Source organism: Micrasema longulum, unplaced genomic scaffold (genome assembly GCF_059751315.1).
Source record: "Micrasema longulum isolate JH-2025_06_02 unplaced genomic scaffold, ASM5975131v1 h1tg001268l, whole genome shotgun sequence".
Lineage (NCBI taxonomy): Eukaryota > Metazoa > Arthropoda > Insecta > Trichoptera > Brachycentridae > Micrasema > Micrasema longulum.
In genome coordinates this window covers 249,897-274,167 of record NW_028278455.1, presented here as the reverse complement: position 1 = coordinate 274,167, position 24,271 = coordinate 249,897, and the positions used below count along the sequence as shown (strand labels likewise).

The 24,271-nt window shown below is 32.0% G+C and overlaps 1 protein-coding gene across 2 annotated transcripts; it reads left to right on the top strand.

Annotated features, from left to right (window-relative positions):
• The first annotated feature begins 1,944 nt into the window (after positions 1–1,944).
• On the top strand, positions 1,945–23,829 carry HLH4C (Helix loop helix protein 4C). 2 transcript variants are annotated; one of them, XM_088234716.1, is made up of 3 exons: positions 1,945–2,120; positions 13,662–13,963; positions 21,542–23,829. In XM_088234716.1, exons 2-3 carry the CDS (start codon positions 13,917–13,919, stop codon positions 21,780–21,782), a joined length of 288 nt encoding a protein of 95 aa, XP_088090842.1. In that variant the 5' UTR covers positions 1,945–2,120; positions 13,662–13,916; the 3' UTR covers positions 21,783–23,829. The 2 variants fall into 2 exon arrangements, with proteins under 2 accessions (XP_088090842.1, XP_088090843.1); XM_088234717.1 differs by lacking the exon at positions 1,945–2,120 and adding an exon at positions 8,279–8,324.
• The last annotated feature ends 442 nt before the right edge of the window (positions 23,830–24,271 follow it).

Genomic DNA, 24,271 nt, shown 5'->3' with positions numbered 1-24,271 from the left:
TTATTCTGAGGTAGTAATTTTTATTTTTTTTGTTCTAGCTTTAATTTTATTTAGTTGTATTTTATTTTATAAGTGCCTGTATTTATTATAAGATATTGTATTTACCATCGTTAGAATGGACTGCATAAGTCTGTCAAATAAATCAATAAACATCGAACGAACATCGAATGTTAAAAATCTGGGCGTTAGATTTCTGAGCACCTTGACATTCCATGAACACATACAGACATTTAGCGGTAAGGCATTGAAGATGTTAGGATTTGTTCTGCGTACTGCCAGAGTTTTTGAAAATATCCGCGTACTGAGAACTCTTTACAACTCCTTGGTGCGAAATAGACTCGAGAGTGGCTCGATGATTTGGGGGCCACATGAACTTTACTGAAGTACTCTCTTATGATAGAGAAAATATAAAAAAAGTTTCTTGGATATCTCTACATGAGAGCGCGGGTATTATTCTCGGCTCTACCCGACCGAGTTTCTCCAGGGTATGCTTGGCTACAACAGTTTAGAGACTAGAAGGAATGTGTATTTGACTACACATTTTCATCGATTGTTGCGCAGTACGATCGATAATTCTGAGATTACGATGAGCATTGGTTTGTATGTTCCTGATAATTACCTAAGACAGCGTCAGCATAGATTGTTTTATATTCCGATATACAGGACCAACATGCCGATAGTTATGCCTGTTGGAAGGGCTATTGCTATGCTGAACAACATCGCTCTGGATGTTGATCTATTCCATGTATCCGACGGGGTTTTCCGGAGCAGGATTCTCCTACTATTTTGAAAAGAGTCTCTTTATGTATTTTTGTCTTTTTATAATATGTACGTATTCAATTTTAGTTTGTAATGTATGTTTTATTTAAAATAAATTAATTGAATTGAATCTGATTTAATCAATATTATTTAAAAAATAACATCGCTCTAGAATACGGGGAATATCCAGGGAATAGGCCCGTTTATTTGAAAAAAGTCAGACCGCGGTCATAGAGTATTAGTTCGTACATGGCGGAAACGAGAACAATATACGATTTTGATTGCGTTCGAGTGAGATAGATGTATGGGATACGAACGAATTTACGAAACGACTGTATAATCTTTCTTCTCTAACTCATATAGTGTCCATGCGGCTCGACTGTGGAATCATCTTCCATCCACCATCAAAGATTTTACTACATTATCTCTGTTTAAATCACGTCTGAAGAAACATCTCCTTTCTCTTCCTTAATCTCTCCTCCTTTCCTTTTTCCTATTTCCTCTTTTTCCTTTTCCCATTAAATAATAGTTTCGATTTAAGGTAATTTATAAACAAATACGTTTATTTCTATTTTTATATATCTTTAGCTTTTAATTATTTTTTTCTATTAATATGTTCTGTGACTTGAATTATAAAAATAAAACTTTTATTTTATTGGTTGGTTGGAAGACATTGCCATTTGGCAATAAGCCCGCCAATTTACAAATAACATTATGTGCAAAAAGTTAGGTAAATAAAAATAAATATAACATGCTAAGGGGTGTGAATTATTTCGAACCGGGTTGCGGTCCCGTGTCTTGTCGCGGACTCGTGAGTCAGGGGTCCGAGGTTCGCACTCCGCACTACCACAACTTGGTTTCCATTTTCTAAAAATGAGTTATTTACAACTCGTTGAAAATGGCCCCAAAATGTAAATATTTAGGTAAATCATAAGAACGCGAATATTTATTTTTATTAATTAATACCAGCTACACCAAAAGTTTTTAAAATATGCGTGGGATTAAAACACATTCTAAGACATAACGTTTTTTATATGGCGGATTTATTTTATGATGTTTAAAAAAACATTCTGTATATTTCACTGCTACATTTTGCGTTACACCCCCAAATGGGAAGGGATGATATATCTACATATATATATTGGGGATGCTGTATCTACCCTCGGTCAGTAGTTATCTGTTACGTCACCCGGAATCATTCATATTCGCGATATGTATCAAGAAAGAACCTCAATAAATAAATAAGTTCGTACAATCAAAACAGATATTAAAAATGCAAACTTATTATAATTTTTAATATAATAATTAAATTATGATTGTGATTTTCATTGAAGTGATTTTTAACTGAAAGTTCCATAAAGGTAAAGTATTATATTTCCAAAATTAATATTTGTAGGACTGTCTGTGATTTTTCGTGTATCAATTTTAATTTTAATTTGCTTAACTAAATGTCGTCCGTATTGACGTGACGTACGCATATAGCTTGACAAAGAAACAGTTACCTTCGGATTAACTGTAATCGTGTTACATTTTTAATTACCTACTTGTTTTATTTAATTGTGAAAATGTATGTCTAATATTTAATATACGAAACGCTGTCTGATCATACTTCATACCAAAATATTCCCATATTTTCTCCCTTTTTTATGGCACTAAAGCAGTGATGATTTTACAATATAGATATTTACGATCGGCGTGTCTCTGTTATTTTGTTTTTTGGATAAATGGTTTCTCATGGATGCTAGGACTATCTTCATACCCATAAAAGTGCCCTGTTTTATCTGCCGTTTTCGGACGTACGTTTTACAAATATGATAAAAAAATTGGGGTGCGGAAAACGAGACAACGAAACCTTAATTTTGACGATTTTAGTAAGGCATTATCAGTCCGACGTGCAGTCGTTGTCTTTTTCGCACAATCTCGGGGAAGCATATGCGGGAGAGTGAAAAAAAAACTAAAAAAATGTTAAAATACCTATTTATCAATTTTCTCTAACAACGCATATTCTCGTATTTAAAAAAATATATAAAATAAACATTTACACGAGTTTGCATGGGTTGGGATTAAGATAAGCGTATAAACAAATTTAAAAAATATAAATTCTCAACGGATCAATAACGAATATAAAAAATTTAAATGTGTATTAAAGTATATTTTTTTAATTTTCAAGATTTAACTACGTAGCACATATATTTTTAGGGTGTGACGCCAGTATTGTGATTAAAAATATCCATTGACATTTCATCATCATTCCCCATTCCGCACTGAATGGTGCATAGGGCACTGCATTGGTACACCAATCGTAGCTTACCTTGATCATTTTTTGTTACATGAAGGTAAGGTGATCGGCCTTACGCTTCAGGAGCCAGTCCAGGCACTATGAAACATTATAGTGTAAAAACACCTTTTAAAATAAATATTGCATGTCAACCGTGCCGAGAATCAAACCCGAGACCTCTTGCGTGGTAGGCAAACGCGCTGACCACTACACTGCGAGGCCTACCAATTAAAGCTATTAATGTTTACCTAGTTTTAGAAAGTTTTATATTTTCCGGATATTCTCGACATAAAAATACAATACCTACCTTTTTATACTTACATGTATTTGTTTACATTTTTTTTTCTTCCTTTGAATCTTCTTTAGAAAATTGTGAATAATTTATGAACACTTTGACCAAATACTTCGCTTCTACGTCGTGTCACTATCCCTTAAAATATGTAAATTGAAAAGGCCAAACTATCCGTGCGTGATTCTAGGTGAAAAGTGCATCAATGCGAAAATCCTTACAATCACTTTACTATCAGCTCTAAAAATCAACTACAAGAAATTAAACAACTTACTTGCTATTTCAATAGATGCCATGTGATTTTTATTATTCAAATATTTATTTATTTTAACAATAAAATAGCATACATAATTGTATTGTTGTTCCGAGACTTATCTGCGGGTTATATTACACTTTTTTTAATAAAAGGTCAGTAGGTGCCAGGGGCGAACCGTGTATAGAAGCGATTATGCGCAGCTTAGCGTTATATTTGACTAACCATAATAATGTTATATTGTAACTTCATTTACAGAAAAACAAATAAAAAATTAACATTCATTTTCATCATTTCCACCATCAATATTTTTATCCTAATATAAATATAAATTTTAATAAAGCGCGCCCAGCGCCTGCGGTGAGCCAAGAAACTAGTCGATTATTTCAGCTTATTTTTTCATGCAAATAAGTATACTATATTTTGAATGTATTGATTCCAGAGGGGGTTTTTTCTCCTAGATTGAACTTGCAGATTACACAAATTATTTGAAGATTCTTGATTTAGAAAACAGTATTTCGAACATTGTTTATTAAGGACTATTTTTCTTTGAGGTGGTACTTTTGACATAAGACCATAATTACTTTCATGCGTCATATTGCAGGACATACAGCGCTCCACGTAGCCGTTTATAGCATTATTAATTACTAGAACAATGCGGCCAGTTGACATTTCAATTGAATACCTAATATCGACTGAATTCATAGTGGTATTTTTTATGTTTTTTTTAATGAATAGTATATAAAAGTAACAGATAATATATCTATATAATATAATATATCACGAAGTTACATCATTTGAGTTTATTTCATGGATGAGAGTTGTTGTATCACACAGAACCACAGAAAAATATCAATTGATAGTATATATTACTTACATTATATTATGTACCTCCTATGTAGGTACATTTTTTTTATGGCTTACCTGTAAATAAAATCACCATTCGCCACTAGTAGATACAGAGTTTAATAAAAAATAAAGAAAATATTTATATGCACACTTAAGATTTACTTGTTCTGTTTCATTAGTTAATGATGACTTTAAAAAAGTATTTAAGTTTAATTCTCTCGATTTGCACTGGGCATTAAGTTAAACAGTTTTGGTACTACACTTCCCATTGTTCTATCTCCATGGTAGTTTTTCTATCGAGGCACTGTCAGCTGATGTGCCGATACTTGTCGGGTCACGATCTGGTAGGTTACTTTGAATTTAAAACTGCACTCGAGGAAATGATATGTCACTTGTCGTCGGGTAAAACGCACGAAAAGTGAGGAAATCATACGATTTTGCCATTTTAAAACGAACGTTTTTTAAACATTGCACAATAATAAGAAACATAAATTAGATAAAAACCATAATTTTTAAATGTATTTGTACTAAAAAACATACTTTTCGACCGGCTGATCACGCCATTTCAAATTTAGACTAAACTTTGGTATCTCGATTTTCATATAAAAACTAAGTATTGAGCCAAATGTTTTTCCAACAATTTAAAGATAATAAATTAAACATTAAAATAGCGCAAGCAAAGTCTTTTGAACTTTTTTATGTTTTTGAAAAGAAATACTTTTAATATTTTAAATCACATAAATTTTATGACATTTTCCTTTATATCTACGTTAAATTATGCCTTCGGTAATACTTAAAAAAAAACATGGTTATTAAAATATTTTAGTTAAAACCTTTTTTTGCAGAATTGTATTCTTTTTTTAAAAAAAATAATTCTGGTTGTAATGTTCAATTTCTAACAATATCTTATTTAGGTTTTTATTACCTTGATGCCGGTACCGCTAAGGGCCGGTACCCGACTACAGCCTTAAGCTAGGGTTTCCTAGGACAGCGGTGCCCGTATTTTAACGGCCGTAGTGAACAGTGATGCGGTTGACAGCCGTCGTAACGGTGACTAGAAAGTGGTTTCCTATAAAAATAGTGTTGATAACACCGTTAAAAAATAAAACCACTCTCTAGTCACCGCTACGACGGCTGCCTACCGCATCACCGTTCACTACGGCCGTTAAGATACGGGCACCGCTGTCCTAGGAAACCCTAGCTTAAATAGGCAAAACGTTAATATCGTCAAATAATAATAGTATATCATTGTCTTTTGCCTCAATCTTTCTTTTTACAGGGACGATGGTTTTTAAAATTTGTACTTGTAAGTTCAAGGTTCAATATAAATGGGATTTCCGAATATCTTTTTTAATGTATCCTAATTTTTTATTACTACTACTATTACCATCACGCCATTTCCCCGTAAGGGTAGGCAGAGAGAATGGACCGCCACACACGTCTATCCTGGCATACATTCTTCTCATACATGCCTTTCGGTTCTGTCTGCTTTTGACATGACCAGACTTAAGATTTTGGTTTATCTGATCATGCCACGTCTTCCTTGGTCGTCCTCCTCTCACGTTACCGTTCATTTTCGCGATATATAATTGTTTTACCATTATTTCATCGTCCATTCGCGCTACGTGGCCAAGCCATCTCAGAGATCCTTTCTTAATCTTATCAATTATACTTGACTCAGATTTACACTCGCTGATTTCAGAATTCGTAACCCTGTCATACATAGATTTCCCACACATTCATCTAAGAGATCGCATTTCAACCGCGCTCACTCGGCTTTCATCCTTCCTCTGCCAGTTCCATGTTTCACTTCCATACATAAATGTTGGGACTAAAACGATGAACATATTCTTATAAGCCATTACTGTGCTCAGTGCTCCGTTCATTTTGTTGCCCGCATTTACTCTCCTTTCAACATCTTTTTCTACTCTTCCATCTCTTGAAAACATACTTCCCAGATACACAAATTCTTCTACTCGTTCGAGACATTCGTTGCTTACATTTATTATGCAGTCAGTAACCTCACTATCCCTTTCAAATACCATCACTTTTGACTTACTTTCGTTCATCGCCAATTCGCTCTCCAGGTATACATCATACATTCTAGAGACTATTTGTTGCAAATCATCCTTGCTGCTTGCTAACAGAACTGCGTCATCAGCATACAACTAGCAGCCTACTGAAAAATTATCAATTTTTCCTCCAATACCCATACATTCTATCTCCTTCATACAGTTGTCCATGTATAGATTAAACAACCATGGTGACATTACACATCCCTGTTTCACGCCTTTTGAGATCGCAAACCAAGATATAAATCCCCCATTAACTCTTACACACGCTGAACTCTCCTCATAGAGAGACGATACTATTTTTTTCGTCATTTAAATTTATTTTTTATCCTTAAAAGTATAATTAACATTAAATTGATTTACACCCAAGTCTCAACTCTATGGGACTAAAGTTATGTGTCTAGTTGAGTCGAATAATATGGTAGGTACAGCAATAATATCTGTACCTTGAAGGATTAACCTCGGGAGTCACGTTGAACGAAATGTTCACAACATTTTGTGGTTATGCGATCTCTTTCTTTCTTCCATTCAGTTTGAACAGTTACGATGTTTTAACATCGTAACTGTTCAAACTGAATGGAATAACATTATTTCAATGTATAATAACTTTCAATGAAAAATAATTATTTTTTTGAAAATAATAGTATTATTGACATATAATATATATATTTCAAAAAGTAGTGACACCCATACTTTCTAAGCTTGTTTATTTAAACCAGGGCTGCATTCGACTATCATACATATGCCACCAAAAATTGAAGGAAGCTCTTTTTCGGTAGGTAAAAAAATTTTCTTTTGACGTTAACAATCGACATTTGTTTTTGGTGGATTCCAATCAGGTTCATTCCTCAAATTCCATATAATTAGTACTAATTTATTTCTTTTCAAGGGATTTTGGGAAACGCAAAAATAATATTATAAATTCGGGTTTATTGTATTTTTAGCGCAACCCTACAACTAAGAAGAGCTTCGCAATTGCGCCTCTTTAGTTTGACGTTTACAAAAAATAATATTTGAATATTAATTGTTTTAAATTTTGTTAATCACTCATGAACAAATATATACCGATGAAAAGTTACAGAATCCTTTTTACTGTGTTTATCCGAAAGGTTTTAACACGCATTCGTGACACAAGTAGGCATTTTGATTTCGATTCTAAACGTCACGCCTCACAGTGGTTGAAACGCCAAATCTGGCTAGAAATCGCTGGTGTGTTTAAGAAATGTGACTCTTCGTAAGAATTTTTTTTTGCCTAACGAGAAGCTTATATTTAGGCCAGCTTATTTTAAATGTTCGGCTGTTTGTTTTGTCTTTTTTTTTTACGTCAGCATACGATTTTTTTTCCCTAAAATGTCAGCCTTTTGTAAATGCATTAAAATTAATATAATTTCTTAAACGTTTTGTCAAACCGTTGTCTTTTAATAAAAATATAATTTTACACATAAAATTAAAGTAAATACTTATCTTACTTATCAGTCACAGTAAAAAAAATCGTGATTTAAAAATATTTTTAGTTTCTTTTTTTTTCTACAGAAACCGAATGAGTTCGTAATGACATTTGAGTTATGGTAATAAAAATTGTGGGCTTTTCTAAAATACTTTATTAGAATGCATAAAGGGAAATTTGTACCATATTTAATGTCAACAATTCCTAGATAATTTAAACCATCTATTATGTACGATCATTAGGCGTGTGTTTCAGATATGAGTGATTAGTGTATAATAAGGCAAACAAAGGATTCTTAAGGAAAACATTAAAATATATGAATAAAAATAGTTTAACATTTATGCCATTATTGCTCCCAGAATTATGTGTAATTACGGGTAAGAGTTAATAACCAATTGAACGATAGATTTACGGATCACATTAGAAATTTCCCCTTGTTTAAAATGCGCATTAATATGAATTAAACTACAGTTATTATGCGTTTTTCAATAAAATTTGATAAAATAAAACAATAAATGGTATTTTCAAAGTTTATTTTACGCGTTGGGCGTGACTAAGCGTTTTGGCATTAGTTCATTGTCATCATTTTTGGAGGCTCAGGGCATGTCTATGTGTATTAATATGTCAATGGTTCTAAATAAATGATAACAGACGTAGATAGCATTATAAGAGCACTCTTCGAAGAATACAAGCTACCTACATGACAGTTTTCGTGACATCGACATATTGCATTGTTAATGTTTTATCGTGTAGGTACTTAACTTTAACACATATTACCTACATCTCTGTATCACGCATAGAAGAAACATTCACGTTCTATCACTTCTTCACAATATTTTAAATTATCCCACTTCGCCTGTTTATCTAAGAGAGCTTTTCCAACCTCTTTCACGCCATGGGGTAACTCTTCGTTCTAGTCACGAGTATATCCTTCCAATACCTGTATTCACAGCTTTAATTTTTTTGCCTCTTCTTTGACAGTAGTATCTGTTTGACTATGAAATAATCTATCCGCTAACTTCAGAGACGCTCCTTCTTTATTTACATTCAAATCACGTAAGAAATGTCACTTCATGAATATTTAAGTTTTTCCTTTCTCCTCCCTCTTTCCTTTCCTCTTTACCCCCTCCTCTCTTTATACTTCATAGTATAGTATAGATATTTTGTCGATTTTTATTTCTTAAAAAAATACATATGTTTATCGATATTTAATTCTACAATGAAATAACTAATATACCAATATATAGCAATATGCCCGCTCTTATGCATATGTATATAAAGTGTTTAAACAAAATAAATACATCTAATAAATTATGTATTAATACATATGCCCTAAGACTTATAAATACAGAGAGAGGAGATGGAATAACGCTAAAAAACTTATCCATAGTAATAATCGAAAAAAACGATATTGGCTTAATTTTAAATTCATAAATAAAAATGCATGTAACAATAAAGGTCCTGTCTTAATACAGGAAATTCCTAGCTTGTGAGGATCTGACACAAAGAACCTCTGTACATTATAAAAACAGAGAAATAAATAAATAAATGCAGCAAAGTACTTTTCAAAATATTATTTTCCCAATTCACACGTCCTTAGTTGAAAATTTGTACCCTTAATCCTATGGCATAAAATGTGTAAAGGCTATGTTTTGCGAAGATTATGTAGGTACCAAACTTTATGTAAATAATTTTTACGGAAGTGCATTAAAAACCGAGCCGTGGGTGTCCAACGTCCATCTAAAAATCTGTCTCTACTAAAATTGGAATAAGGATTCTGTATACAAATTGTAGAAATATTTTTTTCTAAAATGTGAATGCTACTTTATTTATCGGATCTGAGATTTCGCCAGAGTAGGTGTGTGACTCTATGCCGAATGTGGCTTTTGGATGGCCAAAATAGAATTTCAAATGCGCTTAGGGCATTGAATATTACAAACCCTCACCCTTCATCGTTTCCTAAGGTGACGTATTGCATTTAAATGGCTGTATTTTGAGATATGTATAACGGATATACTCGTATCATATTCCGTAGAAAAAATATATAGTTTTTTATGTTGCCCTTATATAAATATGTCGAAAAAAATCTGATGTTCAAAATTCGAAATTCATTGCAATATGGTATATGGTATGCCGTCCAGAAACCTAAAATAGAAATTTACTTTTAATAAAAAAACATTGAGCTAATTACCGTCTTTACCATTTTTCTTTACCCAGAATTCTCTATTTGCTGACAATAATCCAAATATCGATTTTTTCAGTAAAAAGTTGTGCTTTCATTGAATATAATTTTGAAAAACATCCACTTCTGCATTTTCAGTTCATCCAATTTTTCTATTGAAATATTTGATCTTTGGAGTACAATTTTTGTTTTTCAATTAAGTCAGTACGTTTGTCTATCACGCAAGAGGTCTCGGGTTCAATTCCCAACATGGTTGAAATGATATTTTTTTACATTGCAATACCTGCAGCGTAAGACTGACCATCTTACCTCCATGTAACAAAAACAAATGTTCACAATGCGCTGCCATTAATATACCAATGCAGTGCCGTATGCACCATTAGCTGCGAAAGGAATGATAGTAATAACTATTTTAGTTTCCTTTTTTTTATCTTTGTTTCATAATAATACTTTATTTACGAAATTACAATATCTTTATCTACTACATTTTTCATGGTAATAGATATCTCTGGTATATGTGTACCTAGTCTGCCTAACTAGGTACAACCTGTTTTAAGGCAGACTTTTAGCTAAATAAAAACAAAAACATGACTACTTCCTAGTGAATAAGTATTAATATTGCCTGTATCTTTATTAATTAATTGATATTTGTTATTCTAAATTTGTTGTTGATTGGTGGACCACTTCTAAATGTAAGCTTAGTTTAGTAGAGTAGTAGAAAGGTAAGTTTTTTATTATTGCATAATATTTTTTTAATTATTTCAATTACATTATTCTATATCAATCTGTTATATCCAATTAGAAAAACCCCCACAAACCATGGCAAATTCAGTCCATAACCCATTCGTTGTGGCTTATTCCTATAGCATTAAGCATCCCCCGAGATTCGAGAGGGCGTTTAATTTATTTCACCCCTTTTATGATAAAACAGGAGGTTATATTGTTAGTTTATAAATGTCGACTGAAATCATAAACAACCCTTACGCACTAAATACTATTATTAAGTTGTTTTTCTGTATTTATTGTGCAAATAATATAATCCATTTGGAATTAAGGCAGTTATAATTTTTTTACCAACCCCTTTTACATATTTCATTAAAAATATTTGGTTACGTATTTTAAAACAAATGCCTACTTGAAACTTTCAAACAAATTTATTATTTCTCAAAAATTCTAAAAACAGCCATTCGATATTATGTTTTAGGCTATGTGGCAATATTTGTGGTATTATATTTTTCTTTTTGTTATTTTTAATAATTTCACGTATTTTTATGTGTTCGGTAAATTTTTTAATCCATTATTTTACTATCAAATCGCATACATACAATTATTTTGGTAACTTTATCAAGGCTATTTATTACCCGTATACCCATGTTTTGTCATAATTAATTATAACTAGCAGGTGGCAGTCGGCTAATCAATAATTATTTAAGCGTATAATAAGAATTACAATTATTCATCATCATCATCATCATTCCCTTTCTGCACCTGATGGTGTATAGGGCACTGCTTGATACAGCAATCGCAGCGTATCTTGATCATTTTTTGTTAAATGAAGGTAACATGATCAGTCTTACGCTTCAGGTGCCAGTCCAGGGACTGTGAAATATTCTAGTGTGAAAACATCCTTTTAAATAAATATTTCGAATCGAACCCGAGACCTCTTGCATGGTAAGCAAACGCGCTAACCATTAGACCATTTTTCATTGAATGATGCTTAAACAATTAGAATCAATACTACTAACAATAAAAAAATGAAACATACATATAAGTTTACAAAAAGAATTAAAAATAACAAGATATAATTAAAATGAAAACATACAAAATAATGTTTGTTTAACGACTAAGATTGCAGAGAAAATATTATAACGGTGGTTAAATATATTTTAATCAATTGCTAATGTTTTGAGTATGTCTAAATGTTTGGAGACAGGCTGGATTTCACTGCCTATGAAGTTTTAAATATTTAAATAATAAGTTAATGCTTTTAATAAGTTTGTATGTAGGCAAACTCATATTTATCTTCAACGATTCGATTTCGTTAAAAGAAACTATATTTTATTGGCGTTACTTTTACTAAATTATTGACAAGTGCGAAAATTTGTTAAGGGTGTGTGCCAATATACAGGGGTGTGATATTTAGTGGATCCCGCGGGACTTTGCACCCCTTAGTCCTACCGGGGTGAACGAAATAACAGAAAATAAGGGAAATATTGATAATATTGTAAACAAATACAAGTCAACTTATCGAATTATTTTTCCTTATTCACAAGTAAATCATTTATAATTATTATTATTCAATTATTCCCCAAAGATTAGATTATAGAAGTGGGGATAAAACTGCTGTTTATACTTTTTTTTAAATTTTGTAGACAAAGATTGGTTTTCGCCCTCTAGTGAGTTATAAAAATAAACATAGTTTTTTTTATTGTTTTTTTTTATTTTACCATTGTATCATATGTAATATAATTTTTAATTATTTTAGGTTAATTCATATTTGTTGTTATTAATTTGTTAAGGGTGTGTGCCAATTAATTAATTATTATTATGGCTTAAAACGGGCACATCATAAAAACCCATAATTAACTAGTGAATGTGTTAAAAAATGTAATTTGAAATGAATAAATAAATAAACCAACATATTACAACAGAGATGAAGAACATTTTGGTAAGCGAATCTGGAAGTCTAGCCAAATGGCTAGACTTCCAGATTCGCTTGGTTTCCAGATTCGCCAATGACAGAACATAAGCCATATAAATGGCCATATAAATGGCTTATGTTCTGTCATTGGCTGGTTTAAGAGGCCGCTTTACACACTATGTAACATTAACCACTCTGCCTATGTTAGAACATTTAAAACTAGCCAATTTTTCTGTCCGTTGATTTTTCTGAAGTAGTTTAATAGCATATTGTAGTCGACAGTTTTAATGAAAATAATGTTTATTTATGTATATATATTAAATTTAATTATACATACCATAAGTTTTGTTATAAAGTTTCGTGAATTAGATTAAAGATTCGCTTACATATTTTGAGGAGTTTTATTTGCTAATTTTATAACTTAATTAACTATGACGATAATAAAAGAAAGATGTAGACAATACAGAATGGAATTTAGCCGTGTTAAATGAACCCGAATTGAATTTATATTTACGATGAATGTCGTTAGCTGTGTCGTGTCTGCCGGTCGGTACTAGTGCTGATCGGAGAGCGTCTCATTTCCGTTTCCGTTTCGCCGCGCTTGGTGCCTTGTTAGGTTGGTATGTGGAGACCTGGGATTATATGTTGCCAGTGTACATAATATCATCAGTTAGTTTAATCTACATTATAGGTCCAAGACGAAGTATAAAAAATATAAATATTTTCAGGCGTTGGTAAAAAAACTCTGTTAGATGAATCTCACCCGCATCAATGGAGGTTTGCGCTCTCTGACTTCACAAAAATCAACAGATGGAAGAATCGAAGAAATGTGTATGATCAAACAAAATTGAATCAAATTAAAATCTAACCTCAAACAAATTTTTTTTTCAGGTGCCTGTTGGAAATAAACAACTGCTAGTCGCAGAAAGACTGCTTTGCCCTCTTTATTGAAAAACATGTGGAAAATATTTTAGTAACAAAAAACTCAAGACAGGAAAACAAGAGTGTAATAAAGTGCAGTGTAAAATAATTTTTTGAAACACTAATTAGTTTGATGTCAGTAAAGTGGTAGTCTCGTGAGGCAAGGCTGTGACGGTGGGAGACGTGCTGGGGGAGGGGGAGGGGTGGGGCCGCGCGGGAGGGGGCATGCAGCGAACGCCCCCGTCCCAGCCGGCCCTGCAAGCCAGGAGTAGGTAACTATTTAACAAATTGATTTGTTTTCCCGAATATTTCGGTAAATTAATAGTATTTTGGTTTTTATTTGAGATGGACAGAAATTAATGGATGTTGACGGCAGTTGACGTGCGTTGACGGCTGCTGACGGGTGTTGATGCGTGCGTATATTGATAGATCGTGGAGTCACGATCGTTTTTTGTTGGTGAACGTTTTTTAACTTGACGGATAATTATTTATTTATTTGACGGACTTATGCTGTCCATTCTAACGATGGTAAATACAATGTCTTATAATAAATACAGGTACTAATAAAATAAAATACAACTAAATAAAATTAAAGCTAGGACAGAAAAAATAAAAATTACTACCTCAAGACAAGATCCGGTCTATCTTAGTATTTCTCTTAATCTATAAAGACTTAAACCAAAAAAGTCCAGATCTTGTCTCGAGTTTACAATACGACACAATCGGGGCATTGGTGTCACTTGTTCCAGTAACGATGGTACATCAATTAAGCCATTCAGTAAATTAAACATAAATATGGAGTTAATGTTATTTCTACGTTTTTGCAGACTTGAGATTTTTAACATTGATTCCATTTCTCCGTAAGTGTAATCTCCCCTCTCGAGGCCAATCTTCCATGCTTTTCTTAGCAAATGATGTTGCACCGATTCGATTCATGTTGACAGATGTCAGTAATCATTGTTTTAAATTAATTTTTAGGCCCTTTAAAATGAAAATGTTAATATTTGTAAATCAAATTATTTATTGCTATTTTTCGAAGAATGAAAAAAGTACCTACATAAACTAGGTGATACATTAAAAATAAGAAAATTAAATGTTAAAATAATATAGGTGTATGGAAGAAACTAGTAATGCTGGTACATTCGAAATAAATAATAATAAATATTACTAATTATTATTAGATATTTGTATATAACCACTCACCTTATATTCTATGTCTACCGGTTTCGAGACGTCCCCGTCTCTTCGTCAGGACCCCAATCAAACCAACATGCAAAACCCACTATACCTACACCTTCACCGTAGTTGCATAAAAATATAAAACCAACACGACATGCATTTTCATAAGCACATGCACTGATTAGGTTATTAAAATATGTTATGTTGTGGGAAAAAAAAAATTAAAAGAGGAGGAGATAAAGGGAGGGGTGTAAGTTTAATAGGTATAGGGAGACCATTACAATGGAACATCGTTTAATAGGCTATATTGAAAGGTTGTCTGATTATTGATTAAAGTAACATTATTTTTTAAAGCTTTCCTAATGTGAAATATTTCCATATTATTTACTTTTAATCCTTTATTATTTTTTTGATAGATTTTAACTCCTGTATCTTTATTGAAGTCATGATTCAAATTGATTAGGTGATTAGCGAATTCGAAAAAAAAATGTTATTGTGAAGACACCTCAAATGTTCTTTAACACAAATATCAAAATTTCTTGATGTTCTTCCAACATAAACAGAAGGACAAGAATTGCATTTTCATTGGTAATCACCTAAATTATTTTTAAATCTTTTTTCTTTATTATTAAGCAATAATTAATCAATATTGTTATTTGTATAAAAAACAGGTTTGATATATTATATATATTTTTGTGCAACAACTATGGTGAAGGTGTATAGTGGGTTTTGCATGATGGTTTAATCGGTGTCCTGACGAAGAGACAGGTACGTCTCGAAACCGGTAGACATGTGAAAGTCGGTAAGTGGTTTTATACAAATATTTAAAAACATATATAAAATCTTTGACCACAAAGTTAATGCTTTAAATTTTAATCCTCAAAACGGGTAACTAGGCATTTACAAGGTTTAAGTCATTAGCTAGTTTAATAGTCACTTGTAAAATAACAATTTTGCTTGGGTTTAAAAAGTTTTTTCTTAAATTTTAACCGTCCATCAATTATATTGTAAGCCATATATTTATATATGCGTTCCCTTCTTTAAAAAGTTATGCATCTCGTTTTCGAGTTATCACAGTTCTGTTTAAGTACACGAATCACTTATGTGTGCAATGGTCTTAATTGCTCGAAGAACCTTTCTTCTCCTGAAAGTGACAAGTCTTGCGTATCTTCAGGAAGCCCTCTCCTCTTGAACTTAGCGGTTTCCTCCAGTATGTCATCTGCAGAACGTTCCCACGGGAGTTGAAACGGGTCTCACACTTCATATCACTCTTATCTGAGGCCATGCTGATATTGTTACTGCTCATCCTGGAACTTGTATTTAACTCTTCACTAAATACGGCCCTTATATTTTCGCCCTTGCAGTCGGTACTCAACTACTTATATTTCACGCCTTAGAAAGACAATAAGTTTTTTTTTTACAATATACACCAGCAACTTGTCATTTGTTTTCTATAAAATTTTAATTACAATTGACTATTCAGATTATATTTATTTAAAGTGCATTACCACTAACTTTATGTAATCACCAGTTTTTGTGTTTCTTCCACTCATATTTTTACACAACACCCACATGCGATTCGTATTTCTTCAATATTCACCAGCTACTTTTGTTATTTATTTATCTGCAACTTGGTAAAATTCTAGACTCGTTGCTCCAACACAAGTTTGTGAGAAAGACTGCGCTAGCAATGTGAAATTAGCACAATACGAGTAGTAAATGCATAGAAAACAGTTCAACAACTCATTTAATTATTGATTTATTGTTTCCAATCGTATCTTTAAAAATAAAAAAGTCTATAAGTTACTTATAAGTTTTCGTCGTTGTCACTTGAGAACAAATTAACTATTAATGATTGTTACAGATTTTATTAGTATATTTATACTACCAGTTTATATTAAATCATATTGATTTGTTGTCATTTTTACTGTGTTTTCCGTTCATTCAATAAATAATATCTGTAAAGATATCTCGGGAAATTCAAATTATCAATTATCATTGATCATTATATACAAGCACTCGAAAACAATAATAATTCTAGATTGCGAACTATGAGAACGTCTATATTTAGACATAATAACATGGTGGGGTACCTAATCAATTTTTATTGATCGAAAATTATTCGGAAAAACATACTAGTTTATTTTTCTTGTCTTATCACATCTACATAATATATTGTTACGTATATTAATATATTGACTTTTTCTACTGACTTTCTTGGAGGAACTGAATTTTAACTATGATAATAAAAATACGTATATAGTTTTGTTCCACCTTTGTCGGTAATTTTTACCAGTGACCAGGTTTCGTCGTGACCGGCATCGTCAGACCGGTGGGAGACTAAACAAGCAAAACAGCCGGAAATTTTTATTTCAGAGAATCACTTCATTACGCCCGGGGAGGAACTACCGCTTTCGAAGGAACTACCAACCAGCAGCCCGGCCCTTATTATAGTTTTTGTACAATTAAAATACATTTAATTATAATAATTAAAATGCAGTTCCACCAAGAAATGTCAATGGAAAAACTCAATCTATTTAAATACATTTATTTCAAATACGTTTTTATCATAAAGCTTTATAAAATTATAAATTTTATATCTGTTTATTATTTTTAATGTATATTATTTTTAATGTATATTATAAAAGGATGAAAATAGAACTAAATGTGAGATCAGAGTGAACGTAGATATTGTGAATCAGGTAGAAGAATTTGTGTATCTAGGAAGTATTTATCTGAGAGAGCTCATCCAACCTCTTTCACAACACGGACTATCTCTTCGTTCTAGTAACGAGAGAACCCTTTTAATACCCTGTCATCGCTCTAATTTTTTTGCCTCCTCTTTCACAGTAGTAGCCGCTCGATTGTGGAATAATCTACCCACTAATGTTAGAGACGCCCCTTCTTTATTTACATTTAAGTCAAGATTAAAATGTCACTATCTAAATATTTAAATTGTTCCTTTATCCTTCTTTTTTCCTTCCCATCCCCTCTCCTCTCTTCATAGTATAGTGTTATTTTTTTTTATAAATATATTTATTTTTGTTAATCTTTGCTTTTAATTTTTGTATAAAATTGTAAGATTCAATATGTCCATGTATTTATAATTTTCTCAAACTGAACGGTTTGGGTAGGTAGGAAGAAATTGCCTTAAGGCAATATGCCCGCCCTTATATGTATATTTATTGTATATGTATATAAAGTGTCAAATAAATCAATAATAAATAAGTATGTTTACTAGAGATGGAAAGACAGAAAGATATAGAAAGGGGGGTAAGTGGCGGGAACAGGGTGAACGGTGCACTAAAATCTGCTTTGGCAAACAAATGTTTATCGCAGGAGGCAAAACTAGCAGTTCACAATGGAGTTCTAGTGCCAACTCTAATGCATGGAAGCAAAGTATGGAATTAGAAAAATAATTATGAAAGTAGGTTAAATGCTGTCGAAATACAATCCCTCGGGTGAATGTGTGGTAAAACGATGTATGATAGGTGCACAAATGTCGAAATCCGTGAACTATGTAAGGCTGAGACTTGCATTATCAACAGAATCAAGAAAGGGGTGCTGATTTGGTTTGGACTTGTAGAGCGAATGGACAGCGAAAGAACGGCTCAAAGGATCTACGATGCGAATGTTGATGGATGCAGAAAACGAGGAAGACCGAGAAAGACATGACACGATCAAGTCCATCAAATACTGGAAGATGGACATTTAGAAATAATCCGCGTTCGTACATGATAAGATGTATGAATGTAGAGGAAGCGAGGTCTGTATGCAAAGACATAGTGATATGGCGTTCTATCCTCTCTGCCTACGCCTACGAGGAAACAGCGTGATAAATTGTTGTTGTTGTAGAATAAACAAAGAAGACTTAATATACTGAGATTATTAACAAAATGTTTAGACAGTTTTAATTTATATTTAATTAAGTTTTTATTTCATTTATGTACACCTATATTTTTTATATTATAAAACGTACAATAAAAGAACAAAATATTACATAAACTATACATTTGTGGAGCTGATTATTCAATATTGGTTTGTGAGAATGAGACAATCCATTTTACTTCTACCCAGCTCCACTATCCATTTTTTTCAACATTTTTAAACATTTTCTCACTTCTAATTGTTTTAATTGACAGTGGAAGTAGGTTATATATTTCAATTGCATAATACTAAAAATCCCTTTGTCCGAAGTGGAATTTGTTTAAGTTGTCTTTGTGTTGAGGATCTAGTGATTGTATTGTACTGTTGGGGTTGTGTCTTTCATTTGAGTAAGAATAGTTTTTGAATCTGTAAGCGAGTATTACATTCTTCTTGCCTTTTATATATGTACCGGAAAATTCCGCATTTTTTACTCGTGACTATTTTATCGGATGTGCGATATGAAGTGCCCGGCACCTAGAAAGAAGATAAAATATTCTGCCAGTTTCAGAAACAAATTCATCCGATACTCGGTGGTATAAAAGTACCTACACCAATCGATATTTTTCAATATTTTGATATCAACTGTCACAGCTACATTCCCTAACCAAACTTATGTTCTGCGTGTCACATAAATATGAGACAGAAGGTTACCAAACTGACATCCTATTTGCAAAACCCTTTTTTTCAAACCACTCTATCGTAATATCACTCACGTTTGATATCTTGATTGAGATCACCTTATTGGAAAATAATAATAACTTGCAAAAAAATACAAAAAAAAAACATCTCTTCAAAAAATACATTTTCTATAATGGAATATGGAAGTCTAGGCATTTACAGGGCTTATGACCTGCCACTGGCTGGTTTCAGTGGCCGCTTTCACACCGTGTAACATTCACTATTCTGCCTATGTTTGAACATTTACATTTCCTCAACTCTTCCATCTGTTGACTTTTGTGAAGTAAAAGAGCTGAAACCTTTATCACGTGTGTTAGATTTATCTGACTGAACCAATTTACCTACTAGGCAACGCCTGAAAACAATTTTCCAATTTTTTATACTTCTACTTTTACCAGGTAGTTAATTCAACAATGCTTTGAGATTTTATTTTTTTATTTATTTTAAAGAAACAAAGAGTCAACAATGATATAATAACATTTTAAAAAATACGGTTTAAAGACAGACCAGCGAAGCTTCTAAATAAGAATCATACATATTATTAAATTGTGTTACAACAAAAGGGTCCGTTTATGTATATTTGTATGAGAGTAAATGTAGATGTAGTATGTCCAAATGCATGCAGACTGGCTGGATTTCCTCCCTAGGGAGTTATTCACATTTAAATTTATTACAACAGATAGGGAAACCCCTTTTGAGAGGTGAATTTGGAAGTCTTCAGCCGAATCTTGTAAATGGCACTTTTGTCTATAAAGATTTAGAAAGTGTCACATAGATAATTTGGTCATGAAGGACGAATACTTTACTAAAATTATATTTTACCATTAGGTAAAACATGCATATGAATGATAACGAAAACGTACGAAAAATACAACCAAAAAAGACGTGGCAAGACCATATGATTATTGTTTATATAAACAAACATCTCAAGTCTGCTCGTGTCAAAACGAAGAGCGAAGTCGAAGAAGCTGGAATGTATGTCAGGCGTGAGGCGTGTGTGGCGGCTCATCCATCTACCTACCCCTACGGGGTGTGGCGTGATGGTAGCAGTAGTAGTAAAATAGAAGCCCAGGTATTTATCAGTGGCGAGCCGTGATTTATTTTAAAGGTAATCTACAAAAAAAATCATTAATTCGTGCCTAAATATAAGTACATAATATGTATTATATTTTTTCTGTGGTTCTGTGAAAATCAACTCAACAACAATTATTATTAACCGCACGTTATACTCGTACGTAGCCTTTATTATAAACTATTTTTATACAATACTTGTACAAAAGTTTATTAACAAATACCACAATGACATTCAGCAGTAACTGTCAACACTGAGCACTGACCGATTCCTTTTAAAATGAATAATGCCAAAAACGGCCTCTGCGAACGCCACATGTCCTATGTGATACGTAGTATGTCAACGGTATCCTATGAAAGAAAAATAGCCCTTCGGAAATAATGTTTGAAATACTAGTTTCCAAATAGAGAAACTTCAAATAATAGTTGTAATCTGCAAGCTGGTTTTAGTATTAAAAAGCTGACTCAGGTTAAAGATGTAAAATATATAGTACTTTTTTTGTATGGAAGATTATTTAATTTATTTTCGCATAAACACATTTACTATAAAACATTATTATCGAAAGTCAAATATAATGGTAAGCTGTGCATAATCGCTTATTTTGACGATTCGCCCCTGGTATTTATACATTAGACTATTCTCCACTTGGCTCAGTTCAATTTTACACATAGAACTGTATTATTTATCCACCTGGGCCTCTATTCTAAACGCTCTCGCGGGCATGGAAAACGCTTTCATAGCGCGTATTTACGCGCTATAAAAATGTTTGCTACGGTCACGAGAGCGTTCGGAATAGCAGCACTAGACAGGTAAAACATTAGTTGTAGAACAGCAGAAATATATCTCAAGATCCAGCAATCCTTATTTTATTTCAATATTCTTAATAAGAAAACCTTACGAAATATTTACGTTTGCTTACCTCCACGTCACCATAGATTTACATTTTGATTAAATGTTCATAAAATGCTTTATAATGAATACATTTTTTTTTCAGAAATACAGATGCCAGCGCTCTCTCGAGAGAAGAGCGCAGACGGCGTCGCAGAGCAACTCAGAAGTACAGGACTGCGCATGCGTGCAGGGAACGAGTTAGAGTAGAAGCCTTTAATGCAGCCTTCTGTGAGTTACGAAGGCTCCTTCCAACTCTCCCGCCAGACAAGAAACTCTCAAAAATAGAGATACTCAGGCTGGCCATTTGTTATATTGCCTATTTAAACCATGTCCTTGACGCGTAACTTTAATACAGTTCTACCAGTGCAAAACGGTGATGCAGTAAGCGCACTAGTGTTACGTTTCCATTTTATATTTATTTTGTAAACATACAAAGTTGTTTTATCTGTATAAAAAGTTTAAAAAATCGATAGTTCATGAAAATATCATTTTTTTATGTGCACCATTTTTCTGTGTCTGGAGGAAAAACGTGTATAAATAAAGACATTTCTGTGTGTGAAAAAGAACCTGAACTCTGGACAAACGATTTTAACTCGATTTTTACTCTCAAGTAAAAATTCTGAAAAGGAAATTAAAGTGGAGATAAAAAGCAAAGCGTTGTTACTCCAATCGTAGCAGAAAGCGATTTTTTGTAATATACATGAAGGTTAGACTTTTAAAATGGAGACCTTAAGAGAATAAGCGAGGCATCGAAAGACCTCAAAAAAGATGGTCCACCGACATAGCTGCTGCAGGGGGTTAAAATTGGCTGCAAGTAGCAACCGACCGAGAAAAGGGGAAAGTTATGAAAGAGGCTTATATCCAGCAGTGAAGGACAGACTAGAGAAGAAGAAGGCAATCAGAAACTACGAAGGAGATATTGCAGTGAGAAACCACGTATTCAATTAATCGAAATATTCCGAAAAACATCATTTGGGATTGTACGATTTCTGAAACATCATAATTTTTTTAACCAAATTAGATAATTTCAAACTATATATATAATTAACTTTTGTTGTTAGATTATTATTTTAATAATAATACATATTAAAATGGTATATCTGCCTGATGTTTTTTGCACTAAAACAAAGTAGACTTTTGATTTTTATTTTGACTTCGGTGTTGTATTTATGCATAAAATAGCTTATTGCGATAATTTCTGCATTTTTAACTTCAAAACAGCAAAAAGTGGACTCCGTGTTTTATCTTTGAAGGTACAAATATTACACGTTGTTTTGCTGGAAATCAAACCCAAAACTTCAGGCGTGGAAGAAAAATTCGGTAACCTCTAGACCAGAAGGCAGACGAATCTTCACGCGATTTACCTTTTCACAATTTTTACCTGAGAGTTTTCATCGAGAATACTTGTCCATCTATTTTCCAATATTTTTTCATGCACCATAGAATGTTAAAATACTCAAGCTAGCTGTCTGCGAATTTCTTCTGGTCAGCCTATCAGTAAGTAGTCTTTTACCCCGTATGGTTCGAATCGCCCTCACTGACGGTACATCAAAAACATATTTATTTCAAATTGTCAATACCTATAAACGATTGAATTTTAGTAAATATATAATATAATCTAAGTACGCGTGCATATTATTTTATCAATTTTAATATTTTATTTAATATCTGTGTTATCTGCTATGTTGAAATAAGTCAACTAGGTAGATGTTAACCACACGGTATAAATGAACCATGCGGTGTAAAATAAATTATTAAAGGAAAGTTTTAAAGACGCAGTTGTTTTTGGTAACGTTGTTAAATAATTGTCATCATAATTTTTTTTTATTTATTTGAATACGAAATAATTCTCAATGATTATAATAAGTATTGTTTATATTGTTAATAGAAAATTTAAATGCTGTAAAAGATAAATAATTTCAAGTTAGAAAAAGAAATGCGTAAATTATTTGTTTTTGATTGTAGTATTTTAATTATATTTAAATTAATTTAATTTACCACTACATTGTTATTTTTATTTTTAACAAAGTAGTATTGAAAAATATCAAATTGTTTTAATACTAGGCTTTTACTAAAGTACTCTCCAAAGTTTTATAGTTATTTACATTAAATTCAACACATGTCAGTGGATAAAATTTGATTGAATAAGATGGAATTTTTATTTTATTTTTGGACAAGTAAGCTAATTAATAAAATAAATACAGCGCTAAAAATTTATGAGCCCTTTATTCAGAAAGTAAATCAAAATCACTTTAAAAAATTAAAAGTAAAACAATAAATTAAAAACGTAATAAAGGAAAAAAATACATAAGTAGTTAACGTAAGAAGAGGTAATTCTATGATTGGTTAATTTGCATGTATATTTTCAATGTATGGAATACTAAAATTTAAAGTTACAATACATCATGTCTTTGAATCTTATTGTTATTATTAGAACCATAAAAAAATGTACATTTTTATACGTACTTATGAACTTATGTATATTATTTTATGTTAAATATATTTATTAGGTACTAAACACGTTTTGTCAATGGCTTTGTCGTTTTAAATATTAATTGTACTTAATAAAGTTTTTTATTAAATAAAATTATTTGACTTTTATTTATTTTGACTGTTATAATTGCGCCATGTGTAATTTCAACATTACATAAACTAGAATTCCATTTACAAATTGATATTATTTATTTAATACAATTTGTGTTATTCAAACAATAAAAAAATAGTGACCAATTTTTACTAGTTTATTTTTTCGATATAGATTCGATCTATTGAATGGGGTAAAAATATAATGGGGTAATAAAAAGGAAGGAATAGATTTTTTAAGGTAAATTAA

Excerpts from the sequence above, each read along its gene's own strand:
- HLH4C (XM_088234716.1), top strand. The coding sequence starts at position 13,917 with ATGCAGCGAACGCCCCCGTCCCAGCCGGCCCTGCAAGCCAGGAGTAG. Across the intron at positions 13,964-21,541 it reads GCCCTGCAAGCCAGGAGTAG|AAATACAGATGCCAGCGCTC; the intron begins GTAACTATTTAA and ends TTTTTTTTTCAG.